Raw genomic sequence first — 20153 nt, 5'->3', positions numbered from 1 at the left:
CTCTTTACAGTCTAACCAGTTATTTTAAGAAGCTACCAGTTCATCAGCAACAACCAAAACCCAGAACCTCCTGTCAATGTAAATCAGTCCGTGGCTGCACAAGCTGCGTAACAAATGCTGCTGCGGCAGATGCCGAGGTCTTCATTAAAGGAAATGTAAAGTAGTGAAGCATGTTGGTATTAGCACCTACAGAAGTACAGTCTGAAGCTCAGTTAAACTCATAAGCAGGTACTTTTTCTTCAGCGCCTGTTCACGCATTCAGCGTGACCCCACCAGCCTAACAGCTTTAGGAGAAACACCTCTTCTTGTCTCTGAGAAGGAGTTCCTATTACAGGAAGTGAATTTCAGACTTGGGTGGTGGTGGGGTTTTTTTTTTCCTAAACCTGCTTTGCTGCCAATGACTAGGCATAGCCAAGATTTACGTTAATGGTTAACAGAGCAGCTATAACCACCAGAAACTTTAACTTCCTCCTACTGGGGCTGGGACCAAAAGCTGCCTTTGCTTGCAGAGGAAGACACCAGCCTTGAAAGGAGAGCAGTTCACACCGCAAAGGGCAGGAGAACAGGAGCTTCACTCAGTAAAGAAAAGAGGAGGAAAATCCAAAAGGAGCAAGAGGTGTTTGCCTTAAAGATAGGTAAGAGCTGAAACACTTTCCTGCTCAGCTTATTGACTCAGTGGCTGTTGCTAACAAAACCCAGAGGTGTGGCTAGTTGAGACGCATTTGTTGTACCTGACTGCTCTGACCTGTGTGTCTCAGTCAGAGGGGCAAAGTGAGAAAGGATCTATTTGCTGTGAATTTGAACGTCAGAGAGGGCAGGAAGGCTCTTCCTTCCTTCCCCTCTGCCCAGGGGCTGCTCATGGCAGGACAGACATCCCCTTCAGACTGTTCTCACCTCATTGACCAAAGCCACATCCCTGAGTTTGAGGTGGCTGCTTGGGTCAAGATCACTTTGGCTTCAGTGTATGTCTGCATCTTTATTGCGGGCATCTTGGGCAACAGCATCACTATCAAGGCCACTAAGATCCTGCAGAAGAAAGGCTACCTGCAGAAGGAGGTCACGGACCACATGGTGAGCCTGGCCTGCTCTGATCTGCTGGTCATCTTTCTGGGCATGCCCATGGAGTTCTTCAGTGCCATCTGGAGCCCCTTTTCCACCCCTAACGGCAACATGGCTTGCAAGCTCTACTACTTCCTCTTTGAAGCCTGTAGTTATGCCACTGTGCTGCATGTGGCTACCCTCAGCTTTGAGAGGTACGTGGCTATCTGTCACCCCTTCAAATTCAAGGCAGTCTCTGGACCCCGGACAGTGAAGCTGCTCATCGCCTTTGTCTGGGGGACATCTGTCATCGTAGCTCTGCCCCTGCTTTTTGCCATGGGCACAGAATATCCCCTGGAAACCATAGAGGGCTACCAAGGTATGACTGCCTGTGTCAAGCCTGTGCCCAGGCACCACCTCCCTGAACTGAAGCAGAATATGACCATCTGTACCAGCCTCTCCTCCAAGTGGTCTGTCTTTCAGGCCAGCATCTTCAGTGCCTTTGCTGTGTACATCATAGTGCTGGGATCTGTCGCCTTCATGTGCCACAGCATGATGAAAACCCTGATGATCCACAAGGAAGGAACTGTGGCAGTGAAGGGTGGACTAAGACACCAGGAGCAGTACCTAAGAAAAAGTGAAAGCTCGGAGGGCAAGAGCTCCAGGAGACAAATCATTTTCTTCCTGGGTAAGAGCCCCGTCCTACTCTGCTTCCCCTCCCCTGCCCATTTTCCATATGGGAAGGAAACCCAGAAGCCTCCATTTTGTCTCACCAAGTTCCCCCAAATGGGGGATGTATGGTTTGAAACTGGTGCAAAATGAGGAGGAGGGGTACTTTTGGTTGCAATGATATATTTTAAGAAATCTGATTTCCCTGCATGTTTTTGACTCACTCTTTTTGTCATTAGAACAGGTGGGAGGGAAGAAGGAAAAATCCATTCACTGTCTGCTATTTATGTTGTTTGATTACACTGCATACCTACATGCAGCAATATGGTTAACAGGGTGTTGCTGCTTGACCTTTGGGGTAGCAATAGGCAACGGTTGCCTGGATATAAAGTAACTCTACTTGCATGTTTTCCCATTCAATGACAAATATGTGCATGTCTAGTAAGGCTCTTGATGGGAGGGAAAACCATCTTGCAAAATCTGAAGCTTGTCCCACTCTGAAGGCATGTCCCTGTTAATTCAGTGTGCTCCCTGGAGAGTACTTATTTAGCCTTGGCAGTGGTGGCTGTGTTGCATCTGAACATTAAGAAAGCTGGGCTGGAGAGTTGATTTGGTCTTGCAATTTGCTGTTGCCCTCTTTGAATTTTTTTTCCTGGTTTTATTTGAAGGCCTATAACCTTGGAATTATGTTTGATTCTGATCTCTCTCACCACATTTGTCAGACAAAAACTAATCAAGCTGTCATTTCAACAACTTGGAATCTTTCTGGGCTGTGATCCATGTAGTCTCCACATTTGCTGATGCTCTTAGAGGCACCCTTAATCATGCTCTGGCTGAATTACTGCTAGTTCTTGTTTTGTTGGGTTGCTTAATATGATACTGTATATAATAAATAAACCATCTACAGTATGAATGTACAGTAGACCTAGCACTCTGTTGCTTTTTGGTGCTGTGCTGGTATTGCAGAGGAGGAATTGAAACTCATGGGTCTGTCCACTTCTACAGCTTTAAGAACTTTTTTTTTTTTTTGAGTATTCTCTGCTTCCTCGTCTAGTCCTATTTTTGCCACAGTCTATGTTTGGGACATGAAGCTGCAGGGGAAGGAGCCCAGGGTGTGCCCAGCTCCTTTTCTGCTGCACCTGTATTAGAGCTGGGAACATGGTGAAAACCTGCCATACAGACAAGATGTATGACTCAAAGGTTTGGGGAAAGGGTGGAGCTGCACGCTGTACCAGCAGAGAAGGTGCCAAAGGCTTCAGATGGGAGATGGGATACTCCAGGTTGTCCAGAGCTCTTCCTAATGCTCAGGTTGTACATCTAATGAAGAAATCATTTCCTCACACAAGTTGTCTGTTAGTCTGGGACGAGAGGCTCCATATCTGAGTGATTAAAAGGGCTCTCAGTATCCTTACTCCACCAAAAGTACTGATTTCTGGGGTAGAGGCTTAGCAGCTCATGCTAAATACAGCATGTTGCACAAAGCAGAAGAACGGATGAGGCTCTGCTCTTTAAATTAAGTGCTATTGTGGGATCCTTAAATGTCTGTGGATCTCTCTCCCCTTGTAAATTATCATCCACTGCTACATTAAAGCCCAGTCTAAGATCCAAATCCTGTAACATGTTCTAGCTAGGTTGAGAGATGAAGGTAAATTTCAGTGGCTTTTCTTCCCCTCCTCGATTATTGTTCTTGCTTGGTGAGAGTCTAGCGTGGAATAGGGCAGACCCAGTGCCCTAGAAGTGTTAAAAAGCTAAATGAAAGTGATTGGCTTGTCCTTTGTCTTAAGAGAATTTGCTGCCAATATCTGACACTTTCTCTGTCCTCTCAGCTTTCTGGAGCCACTAGATACTTCCATGAATTCCCCAAAATTATTTCAGTGGCAAGACTCTTAATACAAGTCTTGCTAATTTACTTGGGTTGGGAAATAAATTAATAAACTGAGGAGGAAGAAACCGTAGCCTGCATCCCTGAGAACAATGCAAAGCAATTTAATTTGGAGATTTCATAAGAGTAATGCTTTAGGGCAGTTTTAACCCAGAAGAAATGAACATATAAATTGTTTACAAATCGCTAAATTTAAATATAGTGATTTAGAAGTCATCTTTGTTTTTCATTTAACAGATGGGTCAAATTAAAACAAATACTTGCGCATTCCCAACATATTTCACTTTTAATGTGAAATGTAAATGACAGTATATAGCATGATGTCTTTGAACATCTAACAACAATAAAAACAATTTAGCATTTTCTTCTAGTTGTTAAAAGTGATAAGTTCTATAAAACAGAGATTAAAATCATAAATCTCCTGACGATGAGAAAAAGCTAAGTAGAAGGAGACACAAGAAGGAACTGATGCTTTTTTAGTGTCAAGTTATTGTGTGGCACTTAAGAAAATGAATTGTAAATGTTGAAAGTGAAAGACTACTTGCCATAAGTAGTATTGATGCTTGCAGGATGGGCTCCAGATGGGGTGAGACCACTGCTGTGATGGAAGAGGAAGGTGACAAGGGCACCACTGTGCTGGACAGACTGAGCTCATGTGGGGAAGAGCTTTTCTCCAAGGAAGGTTGCTGCAATGTTCAAATATTTTGGCTTAAAGCCCAGATGGTCTGGTTGGGGATTTGAAGTCCTTGATATAGAGATGTCAGTTCCTTCTATTTCTGGCTACCTTGGTGGAGAGGTGGGACTGGCCCAATGGCTGCAATAACAACTCTATGCCTGATGTATGGGAGGAGGTGCTTCCAGGGGCCATTCAGCTTGAATTTTGGTAGATTTGCCCCAGTGGAGGAATGCAAATTTGTCCCAGTATTTTGGAGAAAATCAGTTCTGTTTTTATAAAGTAGGCTGTGCAGGGCTATTCCTTCCAACTTCCTTACCACTATTGCTGTTTGCTTCAAGAAAAGCATGATAGCACATGTAAGTTTCTGCTTAATGCTCCTGCTCCTGAAATTAGGCATTTTGTGCTTTTGGATAGACTGGAGCACATGTCCCATAATCTCTGTGTATGTGATTTATTTAATCATCTTCTGAGGCAGGTGGTAAAACTCCATTGCCTCCAGTGGGTCAACCCATCCCTATGGGCAGCATAGATCAGACTGGTTGACACTGTGTGGGTTACCTGTGTTTGTTGTTGTTGTTAAAGCAGCTCCATTCATGTCGGGACAGCAGATCTTGTAGCGAAGGGCTACATGGGTCTGGATGAGTGTGGCCTGTAATGAATAGCAGGGAAAATATAGCTGAACTTAATTTTTTGAGTGGTTCATGGCAGCTTTTGTTGATCAAAGCTTTTCCACTCCCAGCAGCAGAAACTGGATACCTACAGTGCTTATGAAAATACTTGGCTGATGGCACTTAGATCATAGAATCACAGAATCATAGAATGGTTTGGGTTGGAAGGGACCTCAAAGATCATCTAGTTCCAACCCCCCATGCTGCGGGCAGGGACACCCTCCACTAGACCACGTTGCCCAAAGCCCCATCCAACCTGGTCTTAAACACTTCCAGGGATGGGGCCTCCACGACCTCTCTGGGCAACCCGTTCCAGTACCTCACCACTCTAACAGTAAAGAATTTCTTTCTAACATCTAATCTAAATCGACCCTCCTTCAGCTTAAACCCATTACCCCTTGTCCTGTCACTACACTCCCTCATAAACAGTCCCTCACCATCTTTCCTGCAGGCCCCCTTCAGAAACTGGTAAGCCGCAATTAGATCTCTGTGGAGCCGCCTTTTCTCCAGGCTGAACAGCCCCAACTCTCTCCACCTGTCCTCATAGGAGAGGTGCTCCATCCCTCCAATCAGCTTTGTGGCCCTCCTCTGGACTTGCTCCAACAGCTCCATGTCTCTCCTGTACTGGGGCCCCCAGAGCTGGACGCAGTACTCCAGGTGGGGTCTCACAAGAGCGGAGTAGAGGGGCAGGATCACCTCCCTCGACCTGCTGCTCACACCTCTTTTGATGCAGCCCAGGACATGGTTGGCTTTCTGGGCTGCAAGCGCGCACTGCTGGCTCATGTTGAGCTACTCATCAATCAATAGCCCCAAGTCCTTCTCCTCGGGGCTGCTTTCAATCCATTCCTCGCCCAGCCTATAGTCGTGCTTGGGATTGCGTCGACCCATGTGCAGGACCTTGCACTTGGCCTTGTTGAACTTCATGCGGTTCACACAGGCCCACCTCTCCAGCCTGTCAAGGTCCCTCTGGATGGCATTCCTTCCCTCCAGCGTGTCGACCACACCACACAGCTTGGTGTCGTTGGCAAACTTGCTGAGGGTGCACTCAATCCCACTGTCCATGTCGCCGACAAAGATGTTGAACAGTGCCGACCCCTGAGGATGAAACACAAGCTTTTAATTAGGAGGTTTGATAACCTCCTAATGCTTGGCCCACCCAGACAGGGATTCATTCAGTCTTTGTGGCTACTTGATCTCATCTTTCTCCTGTGGCTGTAAAGGGCAGGGCAGTGATCAGAGGGCTACCTAAATGGTCATGAGGTGCCACTGGGGACCTCTTGCTGCTCCAACACCTGAGCTCAGGCCTTTGCCACTGTATCAGAAAGCTCTTAAGAAAGGGTGAATTTGGAGACTTACATGTATTATTATATATATTATAAGGGGGTTATAGCAAAAAAAGAAGGAGAATGTAATGAAAGGATCATGTAAAAGAGAGATACAGCTAGTGTAATAATTATAAATGTTAAAAAAAGAAGGCACTTTCACAGCTGAAACTATGTAAGTTAAAAATCTTTAGGAAATGTTAACGGATGGCCTGCTCACTGGGAAAGGGGAGCAGTGTGGGACAAGCCTCCACGCAAGCTGCTGGTGGGGTTGGCTTGTGCCTGCTTGCTGGCCATGGCTACGTCCTTCTTATTCTGGTCTATAATATAAAACCATGTTTATACAAAAGTAGCTGTGTGGTTTGTCATCAGACTAGATCTGACTGACTTGAACTTGTACTCTACAATGAAGTGAGTTTTGACTATCCCAGATGAAAAATGTATTGCTTCTAAAGCTTCTGTGATATTTCCCTTGGCAGCTTCAGTTTTGTGCTTCTGCTAAAAGCCTTAATTATTTTATATAAAGCAGCCTCAAGCCTACCACAGTAAATACGTTGAAATATAAAAGTCCTTTAGTGTTGCTACATCCTCTGCTTTTCTTTGTATAAACTTCCAGTTTGCCCTTTGGAGCAATACTGTTCGGTTTGCACAGCAGAGGGGTCCCACTGCATGGGGCTACTAGGCACTGTGGGTGCTTTGCTGTTTGCCAGCCAGCATCTGGGCAGCACTTTTCTGTCTCCTGGACCATGATGAAATGTCCATCCATCCTGAGCTCTTCCTTCTAGAAAAGAGAAATGTCAAAGTAATCTGGCTGCTATGAAAGTGTTGAGGTAGATGCATTAAAGCACTGCTGTAGCTGCAGCAGTTGGCAAGAGTCAAAGCTGCAGCTGGACCTACCTAACTGGAGACTGGGCTGATACCAGCCTGGCTCCACCAGGTCCCCTGTGCCAAGCAGGGCAGGTAATTCTCTCTGCTGTCTCTTTCCCATCACTACAGAACTGCAACTTTTCTGCTGTGAGACCTTCTGATGTAAGATGAATTTTACCTACATGCCCAGACAGTAAATATCCTATAGCTTCTTTAATGTAGCAGGGAAGGGAATTGCTTATCATAATCTATGACAGTGCCTCCATCTGAGAAAGGCAGCGTGGTGGTGTTTTTTTTTAAATTTTTCTTTGGTCTAACATTTAAGTATGTCAAATACACTGAGTGTCAACCTGAAGACAGTAGCAGTGGTGGTTTTGTGTGATATGATATGGTACAGGTAGCTTCAGGTCTGGTCTGTTTTACAGAGCAATAGCAGCTCAAGGCTTTACTGAGACGCTGGTAAGTGCCATAGAAGGAGAAACCCTGTCTTTAAATCCAAATAAAATGGGCAAAAGGGAAGGGCTGGAAAAGCTAGACAGAAGGCAGTGACCTGTCCAAGGCCACAAATGCTATGCAGAGTCATGAATGCATCTGCTGGATCTTCTGCCCTATCTGCTGGGCTGCCTACTCCCTCTCCTGCCTTTTTGGTGGTGACTGTTAAAACGATGCCAGGCTATTCTATAACAATACCAAATGCCACTGTAAACACTATGGACATAGCTGTACCTGGCCATAAACTAAATCTAGATAAAACTTTGTCAGAAATTAAAAAGACCTCTTAGAACTTAAGATGGAGCACCATTTTATTCCCCATATACTAGTGCTGGCAGATTAATATTTTGCTCAGAATAAAAGTATTGTGTGTAGAAATAGCCTTTCCAAAGATCACTAAGGTAATGTATTTTGTAAGGCACTTGGCAAATGGGTTTTCAGGAGGCAGATTACTTCAAGTAGTTGTGAAAAATACGTGGTTGTCGTCTAGAGATGACTCAGGCACAGTCTAACTTGACAATGGTAGGACTTCTGTTACAGGAAAATTAGATGCTTGTTCACAGGCTGGAAATTCACTGAGGTTTTTTCCTTACTGAAAAAGGTAAAGCTTGGGGATAGAACAAAAATTGAAAGAATAACCTAATTGATTAGATTCCAGAACACAGCTCCAGCCCATGTTCTTTAAACTCAGCTTCATTGACTCCTCTTGGTTCATTTCTTTAATCATTCCACTCAGCTGCCTTTCTTCAGAGACTTTGTTGGAGAGGTGCCTGAAGATAAATACATTGTAGGCTGGGTATGATTTTCATCTCTGTGTTTTATATGGCATCTCTATCCATATATTTCCCTGAGCAGGCCTTTGAATTACACAAGACAGGAAGGAGACTGAATACACTTGAATGGGTAGCAGAGGCCGAGCAGGGAACATGAAACAGACCAACAGACCAGGATCTGGCCATTCAACTGAATGGGACACCCACCTTCTGTCACTAGTAAGATTTTTCTTTTAGGTGCTGCTTTCTGGAAAAGAGATAAAAGCAAAGGATTTACCTACTGGTGTTCAGTAAAATTTGCTTTCCTTTTCTCTGCAAAAGTATTAACCTGGTGTCAACCACAAAACCAATCAACACTGCTGAGTGCTGGTAGCAAAAACCGAAGCTCTGCTATTCAACAGATGACAATGGAAAGGCTGCATTCGGGGATTATGGCTTCTTGGGGCAATTGTGTACAAACAACCTCCTCTGAAGAGCTGCGGGACTTCTGTTGATTTTAAAAAAAGTACATAGCCACAGTAAAATAGACTCAAGGCAAACTTCCAAAATCCAGATATCTGTATGTTGTTTTCCCACACTGTAATTTAAAAATGAACATAAGCAGAAACCAGAATAATTTTCCTCCATATTGTACAGAAAGCAATTTATCTACTGCTGCTTTTAACTGGACTCATGTAATAGAAGATTGTGCTTTTGGCTTAAGTAGACAGTCTTCCTTTCCTCCTACACCGAGGGATGACAAAATGGTACAGAGAGAAAAAGAATGGAAAAATAGGGACTAACTGAGGCCAGTACCCCCAGGGGATTTAAGACTTTTGTAGTTTTAATGGAAAAATCAATGTGTGATTACACTTTGCATTAGAGTACTTAAAAATTGCTTCAACATGAAAAGTCTGCAGCTTTAAAAACAACCTAACCCTGTAAATGCTGTTGTCAAAGAACCAAATTCACCACTAGTGTAATCCACATAATTCTCTATATGTGATATCCTGGCAGATGTGGTCTCTGTGGACATGTGACTACTGCCTTTGCTTCTGTGCACTAGAAGCCCACGAGGACAATGAGTACTTTACTGGTGCTTAGTGAAAATTGCGGCCATGCTTCTGTCTTTCAGCAGATGCCTACAAGGAAACTGGTATTTCACCTGGTCTGATAGTGAGCTATATGTGTTGGCACACTGCTTCAGCCTAGCTCATCCTGTGGCACAGAAAGCACAAGTATCTTTCCACTTCTTTATGCTCTACCATCTGTGTTGACAAGAGACTAAGTGGACAGCTGAGATTTCTTAAGTACTTCTGCCCTATACTTGCCTCTGCCCAAAGTCTTTAAGCCTCATTAAAAACTGTTACCAGTGTTGGCCTTAAACTTAGCATTATTAATATCTCTCTCTCTCTTACAAGCTGTAGATAATAAACCTATTGGCCCTTGGTTCTTCTGGCAGCCCTAGGTATATGCTAAGAGAAGGAAGAAGGGAAGTGCAGGCAACATCCCTCGCTGTGGCAGCGAGAGCCAAGAAACAGGCAGGGGGCTGCTGCCTTTGGGGAGCTGAGGTCTGGCTGTCTCATCTCAGCTTCTGAAAAACATGATCTGTATCATGGCAAACACCCTCTAGGGCATATTTTCTTACAAGTAGAAGCCTTGGAAGCTGTGTCTTCAAAGAGTGAATAAGAGAGCAGGAAGATTTATTTCCATCAAGGTGGAGAAATACAGATGTTGCTCCAGGTATGAAATGAGTTGAGGGAGGATAGCCCTTAGACAGAATACAGCAACCATACGTTAAGTAACCCTGTCCCATTAATTTTGGTTTACTGCCCTCATTCTTTGGTCAAGAGACTATTGTCTTAAGCATTAATTTTTCAATTTCTCTCTGTTTTCTTGCTATCTCTTCTGAACCAGACACCATCTCAAATGCAGATTGCTCTTGCAGTTCCCCGGTTTCAGTAGATAGGACTCATTTGTGGCAAGTTCACGGATGATTTATTGAAGTCTTCACCTGTGAAAACTAAAGGCATTATCTATTCTTTTATTGTTTCATATTCCAATTATACCACATTTCACATAATTAAATCTTTTGTTTTCTTAGCTGATGTTAAGACCATTATCTTTAAACAATGATTGCTAGCCTGTGAATTTTAATGGAAGAGAGCTTTAATATCTGAGCATTTATTAGTAATATGAAGCTTTCCATTTTATTCTACGTAACTTCTTGGTTTCCTAAAGGCAACACTTGTGCTAGAAACTGAGACCTAACCAACTGCCAACCATTAGGTTAAAGATTATTTTTTCTCCTTTCATTGTTGTGAGTTCCTAAATCTATAATTTTACTGGATAGGTAGTACATTTGAAAAACCAGTAAGAAAGACTTTTAAAATTATGATTTCCACTGAAGATAAACAGTTAAGATTTCAACTTACATTTGGCATAATGTGCTGTAGCACTTTTTTAGCCTTTTTTGAGGACATGGTAAGCATGTTTATATTGCTAGATGCCAGCCCTATACTTAAGTGAGAAAGCAGTTATCTTTCTGATCTCTGTTGTGGATGCATAAGTAATATCAAGGTCAAAATATTATGGATTAAATGAGTCTGCCAAGAACCTCTTAATTGTATAAATAGTGACTTACCAGGAAAGGTGAAACTGAGAAAAAGTTTTGGTATTGTTATAAGCTAACTTTTCCTTGTTTCCCCTTAAGCTGTTTTTAGGCCTGTGGTTATTGTGTTTAATTCTCTCTTAAAGGCACTTACTATGTTTGTTTTTATGAATTTTTGAAAGAAGGTATTTAAGTTGAAAGTGCAGCTTATGGGGTTAGGGTTGGGGATCTCACTGACGGCAAGTGTATGTTTGTTATGTAAACATGTAGAGAGAGTTCTGTGACTACTCAAAAAACACTTGACATCTACCTGCAAAGAGGTGTATACATGTAATAATTACCAGGAAACTAAACTTTACTCATGAGTATAAAGGCACCCGGACACAGAGGTGCATTAGAGAAGATAACATTGCTTAGCTATCCATCCTTGTCCTCACTCAGCATAAATGGCTTGCTTTTCTCATGTTTTTTTAGGTATCATCTGCACAAATATTCAGGAAGACATTCTGCTCCAGTCTCTCGCAGAACCCTGCAAAAGAGCCCCTTTCAGATGGTAGTCTAAATATTTTGTCCCTATTCATATAGCATTTCTGCAAATCCACCTTACTTTGTTCCTCCATATAATATTGCCAGCTTGCTTTTTGTTGAATGTAATGATTGTCTTACATAGCTAAAGGAGGGCCTACCCCACGCTCAGTCTTCTGTTTTAGTGGTACATGTAGCATTGTGCTGCTGAAGGTGATTTTCATTTGAAGAAATATTAGAAGACTGTCCTGATTGCTCCTTCCTAGAAAAATCCCTGGAGTTCAGTATATGTGTACCCCTTCTATTACATTGCAGTAATTACAATTATTCTGGCATTTTTTCCATGAAGCATAAAATTTAAATTGTGGAACTTATTGTTGTGCACTCCAAATGTAAAAGTGGGCTCCAAAAGAGATTAAATGCAACCTTGAAGGATAGTGCTGTCAAGAACAAGATATAATCTCCTCTTCAGAAAGTCCTGATATTGCTGAGTGCCAGAAACTTGGTGTGAATAGTACAGGAAAATCCTTCTATGCCTCTTCCTTCTCCCACAGATGTCTAAGTGGGATCATCATGGAGAGAAATTAATGGACAGATAAGTCCTAGATCTGTCCCATTATGCCTGCTCTTAATCTGAAACTTATGTATATGCCAAAATAGGCAAGCAATCAGAGTCTGCCTTCAGCCAGGCACAGGAACATGAACTTTTTAAGACAGTAGAACAAAAAATTTGACTGGACAAGAAACAAATTGATTAAAATGCTCTCCCTCAAATTTTAGTTATTTTTTTCCTACACATCTCCCTGCCCCCCCCCCCCCCAAACTTTTCAAGAAAAATATGTATAAATTTCTGGGGGGGGTGTGTGCAAATGTGTCTCGTTTGGTCAGCTCTGGTATTTGTTGATTTTTTTCTTCCTGTCTCTCCAATAAAGACAACTTTTGAGTTCCCTGATTTTGAAAATAAAACTGAACTTAATTTGTCACTTAAAGGCATTAAGAACGAAGGTCCTGAGTCTCTTAGTAATGCTTAAGGATATCTATAGAAGTTCTTGAAACTGCTATGACTGAGCCAACAATCAGAATTAAACTTTTAAGGTAACTAAGGATTGCAGTACCTCAGCAATAAGGTACACAGAGATTCAAACAGTCTTTATTGTGGACCCAACTTTAACATGTCAGGTTTTTAACCATTAGATAAGAACTAATGTGGTATGGTAAAGGACAAACAGAAGTCAAAAGAAAGCACACTGGTCAAGTTTGCCCTTGCCCTTCAGACCGTGAAAGTGCTAAAAGCTTTCCCACTTCCTGTCACAAGTTTATTCAACAGATCTTTCTGATCAGTTGAAAGAAATGCAGGTCTGAAATGGATGGAATGGTTTGTGTCACAGGTGTTCAAAAGATATTTTTTAAGTGATCTTTTTGTCTTGAAAGCCAAAATACCTAAATTCTAGTGGTAGTAATGATGACATCAACTCCTGTCAAAATGCTTAAAAGCATCTATTGGTATTTGCAGATGTACACATACCTTTGAAAATCTTGGACAATGATTCTAGGGCAGTGAGTACCAAGGAAAGAGGAAGATCTGATTTGTACCCTGGTTTGAAAATTTTGCAAAACTGATTCAGTAACAGCCATATGCAGAGTGACTGTGGGTACAGTCAATCTGATCTCATTGTGCAATGAGTTAAGCTTGGCAGTCTTGCTGTGCATCTTTAGAAACTGCCCATGGAGCCCAGCCTGTTTAAGGTAGGCCTTGTGTCAAGGCGTTTGCCTTGGTTTCAGTTGTAGGGCCAAGGACCTTCCCTCCAGTATGCACAAATCTTCCTCTTCAGCTTAGAGACTTGAGTCTGAAAGTTGTAGTACCCTTGATTAACTCTGAATTTACAGAGCTTTAAATCCATGCTGAGTACGGATTTGCTAATTTGGTCTATAAAAAACCCCCAACCAAACCAGCAACAGAAGAGCAAAACCAGAGAATTCTTCTGAAACTGCTGTCTGCTGGTCTGGTGGGTACAAAGGGCCATCATCCCTCAGTTGGAGCAGTCTCTGAGCAAAGCCAGAGCAGATCTGATCTCTGTGCCTGTGGAGGTTTGTGAGTGTATACCTTTTCTCTCTTTTAGTGCTTCTCTTGTGCCATTTCTTAAAAGATTTTCCCTACCTAGTGTAGTTTGAGGCAGCCTTGGGAGTTCATCCTTAAAAGTTAATATCTGGAGATTGAAACTTTCAATTTTCTTGATTCTCTTCCGTTTTCCTGTTCCTACTCGTATACACATCTACTGAATTCTAAAAAGCTTTTTGATAGTGACTTGAAATTCAATGCCCCCTTTCTATTTGTCTTCTGGTCCAAGCCAACATTTAAATGCATTCTTTTCTATTATGAAGAGCATATTGACAATGTAGGAAACATTGTCCCGCAGTGCAAATGCTCTGATATTACAAAATATTGCCATATTCTCTGCATTGATCTAAATGATGGCGTTGGCACAAGAACTAATAGGTCTACAGGGGCCATGAATGAGTACAGACAGAAATGAGAAAATTTCTAATCATGAGCAGGACGTGTTCAGGGACAGCCTTTCAAATGGAGAGCTGGACCAAACTAGTTCAGTTTCTGGGGTAGAGAATGTGATCATTTCTGCAAGTCCGTGATGTAGTTGCCTGTGCTGGGAGTGGAGGTGTGTTCTGGTCACAAAGCCCAGGTCTCCACTGGGTTGGAAGGAAGAGGTTATGTTTATTGCTCCTTGATGTGGGACTGCATATCTGTGTTGCGCAGTATCCTTCTTTGGGAGGGTGCTGACCTTGCAAAGAAAGTCCAGCAAGCTTACCCAAGCAGAACATTTTCTTGGCAAATAGCTGTTGCCAAAAGGAGGCTTTCAGAAAGCTGGCCTGGGACCACACAGCTTGGTGGTGCACACATGGGTCTCTGCCTGTCATTGAAGGATCCATTTCCTGTGTCTTTTAGTCTCTGAATCAAGGGCAAGATATCACCTGTGCTGCTGCTCCTCTTGCTGCTGCAGGTCTACTCTGCTAGCCTGCCTTCATACCCTCCTTCACAACCTGTGTGGCTGTCAGTCTCCCTGTGCCCAACGACTAGCGTTCAAAAGCCTGCCTCTGAGTCCCTATCTCCAAAAGAGAATTGCTTTAACCTTATCAACTGGAAGTGAAATTTAAAATGACTTAATGTTTATTTGCTGACAGGCAGGAATGTTGTCTAAATTGACTGTCACAGTTTGAATGCAGTGCTGTAGGACCAAATCATAACCTCTTGTTGGTCTTCAATGAAACAATGTTAAGTTTGGGGAGTGGAGATATTATTTTGGCCTCCCTGGATGGATGAATGGATAGCATTCTCATTTTGAAGTTTTATACAATGAAGTTATAGTTGATATTTGCATAATTCAAATAGATGAAATCCTCAAACAGGCACAGAAGACTTGATTTCAATAACTTGGGATGCAGCCATTCCCATCTCTCATGCAAATGGCAAATACCTTTCCTGTAAGTATACTTTAAAGATTCATTTCTCTCTCTAATCAAGTGGTGAAATCCTACCCACGGGAACCAGAATTGATTTCTTTTCCCTTCAGACTGAATAGCATAGACCTTATTTGGGTTAACTTCTGTCATGAAATGTAAGGTTAACCCTTCTGTGTGCTGCAAATCAGCTGCATGTGTTTCTGTTTCCTGCTCCAATACACTGAAAATGTAAACAGTGCAGTTATCCTGCAAATGTAGCCGTCAGCTCTGCTAAGCTCAGGGAAGCTCTGCTGATTGTCAATAAGGATCTATTTCCACTGAAACCCTGACCTTGAAAGCTGGTTTTCAAATTTCCGCCTGGGCCTTGAACGCTGTTAATTGATTGTAGTTGTTTTGGTTTTAGTCTTTAACAATCAAGGTGAAGAAATGCTCCCAAATTTGTTAAGATATCAGGAGGACAGCAGCTTCCTCACGCCACATGGATGGTGTCAAGGAGCCACAATGGGCTCTCTCAAGCCTTCCACAAAGCACTGACGTTTCTGGTTGGAAATAGAAATCAGACAGAAATGCTCCTCTCTCAGAGCTGGCACCTGTCCGTGCTCTCTATGGGCGATCTCTTGGGGCATGAGAGAGCTCCATTGCATTAATGCAATTTAATAAGCATCAGTGGAGAATTAAAGGTCCCTCACACTTTGCAGTCTGAGCCCATGGCTGGGACTCCTGTCTATAGCAGTGCTTAGGTGAATTTCCCCTCTCCTTACTACTGAATTGTCCGCATATCTTTGTATGCTATTTTTTGGTTCACCTTCTTGGTAATAGAGCTCTGCATTTATTTTCTGTCTTTAAGATACATCACTTTTCACTTCAATTGTCTTACATTAGTTGAAACTGATAACCTGACCTCTTGGCCACTGTGCTTCTCTGAAACATTTCCTAGTGCTTTCATCGAAAGCAGGATGCTCTGCTACATTCTAATGAAGAGCTGCTTTCAAAACAAAACAAAACAAAACAAAAAAAGAGGAAAAAGTTATTTTTCTTGGTAATTTGGGATGCTTAGTTTTCTGGTTCCCTTTGTCTTAGAATACAAAGTAGTCATTGAGGAGGTTTTTTTTTTCTCTGCACTTAAAGTGAATTTATGGTATGCTCTCTGCCTCTCCTGCCCACTAGCCCACCCTGTAGAAGCAAGCAGTAGGAAGTCAGCTGCATTGAACGGCTCAAGAAAGACAAGATGTCCTGGGTTTTCCTCTTTTATTAAAGGAAGATTTTACTCTGTATTTGGAACTAATTAGTAAACCCTCCCTTAAGTGTATACACATTGTGGTATGTGACCTCTAAAATTCCTAGTGTGGGGATGCACACTGGGTAGCAAGCACTGAGCTTACTCTGATGTTTTGGTTCCTACATCAGATGTCAGCTGCCTTTCATGAATGAGTTCAGCACTGTGGTTCCTGAGAGCTTTTGATCAGTCTGGCTTTACTGCTTCCTTTAGTTAAATCTTGCACTGCCCCTTCAAACCTCTGAGTTGCCTGCACCACTGGGGCACACAAGGCCCTATACCTGGTATCAACTCAAATAAAGGAAGCAGTAGACTGAGAGATACTTTGTCTCTTAATTTTCCTACTATTTTAACATATCAATGGTTCTGATCATTTTTGCTCAATATGGTATTGAGGAGAAAATTCTGAGGCGTGAAAAAATCTGTTTAAAGTGAAACATCATGCTTTTGATCCAAGGACTGATGTTCTATAGGAGGAATGGAACCAAAAAACTCATGATAACCCTTCTGCTTTCCTAAAATAGAAAATCTGCCTAGGTAATGAATATAAATGAATGTACATTCACCTCCCTTTTTTTTTAGAGGTTACTAAAGCTGATTAACATTAGGTACCACAATTTATTTAAAGCAGTTGAGTAATTATTCTGCATCCTATCCCATGAACATGCAACTTATTTATTACTGAGGGTTAGGGGTTTTTTTAGTGTGTATCCTTGAAATCACATTGGGGACATATCTTTGTCATCATCATCAGAGTTTTAAAATAAGTATTTTACAATAAGTAATTCTGGTATACCAGTAAAGAAGAAAAATTGGGCAATGCTATAGAAATTCAATAAACTGTGCATTGTCTTACAGGAAAGGACCTGAAATCCTTAGGAGCAAAACAATGTATTGACAACTTGGGGTTACCCAAATAGACTTCAATATTCAGTATAATTAAATTAGAAACTGATAGCTTCAGCAAAACAAAACAGGTTTTCATATAAAATTTAAAATGTGTGAAGCTACTTTGCTTTATTGTGACACTGGGTAGATCAAGGTGCTTTGGCTGAGAGTTATTTTCCAGCAGATCATCATAAAGTGACTTGTATGTGTTGGCCTTTCCTGTTATGTTAGTCTAATAAGAATTTATTCTCTGCTTGGTAGTACAGGCTGCCATAACTTCTGCCGTGTTGTTAGTTATGCCAAGCAGGTTAAGTTACTCTGTCTAGGTCTATCTTTGCTAAAATTGCATTTTCCCTTCTCTCCAACCATTCATCCTTAGGACTGAGAAAGACAGAGAAGTGAACAGATACTGGCTGCAGTCAGAGGTAGCCAGGAGCTGTGCAGTTGTGGGTATTTTGCAGGCTTGTTCCTTGATGTCCTTTTTGTTAACTTTAATAAGCTGGCTGTTGAACAGAAATCTCTTTAACCTGGTTAAAAGTTGTTCTCTAAGTTTGCATAGTTTGAGATATTATCGGAGTGTTCTTTGAACTAGGAGCACTTTAATTCTTATGCTTGGTAGTCATCTGTAAGGGCATGTAAAATTGTGTGTGAAGGAAAATAAGCACTGAGATTCTTAAATACAGCACTATTATTTTAAATGTAGTAATGCTGTTTTATATTAACTATCACTTCAGTATGAAAATTCTGTTTCAGGATTAATGACTAAATCATAGGCACCTGTAGCCAAAATAAATGAAACTGTTGACCTGAGCACCGTAACAGAGCAGAGAGTTTCAGTATTAGGTCTGCCTTCCCACAGGAACACATGCATAACTCTCATTGATATTTCTGTGTATGTACGCATAAAGTAACATGCACCACTTAAAAGCTGAAGGAAAATCAATAAGAATCTGCTCTGGAAGTTTCCCCGCCAAAGCATTCGAACCTCATCTAAGGAGTATTATGGGACAGAAAAAAGTTCTGCAGCGGGTGAACTTTATGGCAAAGTTGCATTTCATCCTCAGACCTGTTGTAAAAATACAAGTTAAAATAAATCTTTTACATTCTGCAGATGTGCAGAAAATTTATGAATAAAATGTAATTCTGCAAGCAACCTATTCTGGCTATAATAACAAAAAAGATTCAAAGCAGCTGGATGCTGCTCATTTGGAATCACCAACTTCTGAAAACAATGATATCTGGTAGCCTATCCTGACTTAGCAGAAGCAGTACTGATTTATACCAATGTAGGTACTTCAGTGACATATCTTGTAGGTTATCTATTACATGGTAGCGTATTGGAGCCAAATCTGAGACCAGGGGCCCACTGTATATGCTTTGTACGGGCAAGAAGAAAGAATCTCTGTGTCAAAACATACACAATCTACATAGTTAGAACCAGAAATAATGGTAAAAAGGAAATTTTACCTATACAGTTGATCTTCTCTAGCTTTTATTAACACAGCTGTTGCATATTAAGTGCATGTATGAAATATTTTGAAGCTAGATAAGAAATGTTTATTTACTGAAGTGGCCCAGCTACTTCTGAGAACTATAGGCTACATGACAACTGTGTAACATGTTTAGGTAATTCAGTTTTGCATTTCCCAAAAATGCACATGAAAGAATCTTCATCATAAAAACCAAGTATTTTTCTTTGAAGAGTTCACCATTACCAGGAGCTCCAACATGTGTTCTATTTTTTAAGATATTCGTCATGGGTTAGTAGATGAAAATGAACTGCAGTCAGCTGTCAAGGGGAGATGAATTTGAGCAGCAAGAAACGCTGCTAGTAGACTTTCATTGTCAGCCACCTCTGATGCTAGTGTTGGAAGATGAAGAGGATTATTTGCACCAGCTTGTAACTGCTTAGAGGAAAAATAACTTTTGTGTATTTGCAGATTAAGCTAGACATAGGCTTTGCTTTTCTGAAGAAAACTCCTTAATATAACTTGCATTGAGGCTCTGAAATGCAGCCTGTTTATATTTCTCCCTTGGCAGTGTTAGAAAACCTCATCTCTCCCTGATCTGCATTTGAACAGTCTCCATTTTTATCTCTTTTAGATAAGGGACTTCTTTGCTTTAAATACTTCCTCTCTTTCTCTCTCATTTGAGCATAGAGATGTTGGGAGGTGGGGTTTTTTTTCATCTTGAGCCTGTGCAATAGTCCAGCTATTTGCTTTACAGTGTCTCTGGTTTGTCATTGATGGGCAGTCGTATTTCCAAATAGGCTGACTACAGCTCTCCTGGGTGAGTCTCTTTTGTCTGATTGTGTTTTGGAGTAACACAGGGACAGCCTGCAGGCTTGTTTTCTCATAGTCCTGCACATTCAGACACATTGGTGCATTAGCTGTCTGTGCTTTATGCATTTAGGGTGGCAAGCTTCCCATGACACGTAGGGTGTATGCTTATAATTTCTAATAAATCTGCAGTTTCATGTGCAAAAGAATTATATGGAGTGTAGAAAAATTAAGAGAGCAATGAAACTGTACAGTTTAATTCAGGCACACATCACTCCACCAGAATAGCCATTTGCGTGAGTGATGTGGGTGTCACTTTAATGCTTGCTGCACAACCAAATATTTTGGACTTTTGAAAAGACCAACGTCTGATGCTAATAGTCCAGACTTTCTGAGCCTATGATATCAAGATGTGAAGAAATGAAGCTGAAACCTCTCCTTCCTTTCTCCTTCCTTTACATCTTCCACCCATATGCCGGTTCTAGTCAATCAGCAATGAACGAATGTGCGGGATCCCTAAATGGGATAAATGCATACAGTTTACTGCTGGCACTTGATTTGAGACCAAACGTGAGTAATTAATCAGTTTTTGGAGACTGATCTTCCTTTTTGCCCTACCTGCAATCCCTTTCTTCTCAGCTGGCTGAACAGCAGTCTGTGAGTATGTACCTGCAGATAATACAAGAAATTGCTTTGAAGCCTTCTCTCCCTGAGTATCTTCTCTGCCTTTA

At 41.6% G+C, this 20153-nt stretch overlaps 1 protein-coding gene across 1 annotated transcript in view; it reads left to right on the top strand.

Annotated features, from left to right (window-relative positions):
* The first annotated feature begins 650 nt into the window (after positions 1–650).
* The window catches only part of GPR39 (G protein-coupled receptor 39), an 81711-nt gene continuing 62208 nt past the window's right edge, over positions 651–20153 (top strand). The window contains exon 1 of the mRNA XM_054830047.1: positions 651–1726. Coding sequence (XP_054686022.1) covers positions 859–1726 — 868 coding nt within the window. The 5' untranslated portion in view covers positions 651–858. The remainder of the gene's footprint in view (positions 1727–20153) is intronic.

This window comes from Grus americana, chromosome 6, assembly GCF_028858705.1.
Source record: "Grus americana isolate bGruAme1 chromosome 6, bGruAme1.mat, whole genome shotgun sequence".
In the NCBI taxonomy this organism is placed as follows: Eukaryota; Metazoa; Chordata; class Aves; order Gruiformes; family Gruidae; genus Grus; species Grus americana.
The sequence above is the reverse complement of the archived record's forward strand: the minus strand, read 5'-3'. Positions and strand labels throughout refer to the sequence as shown.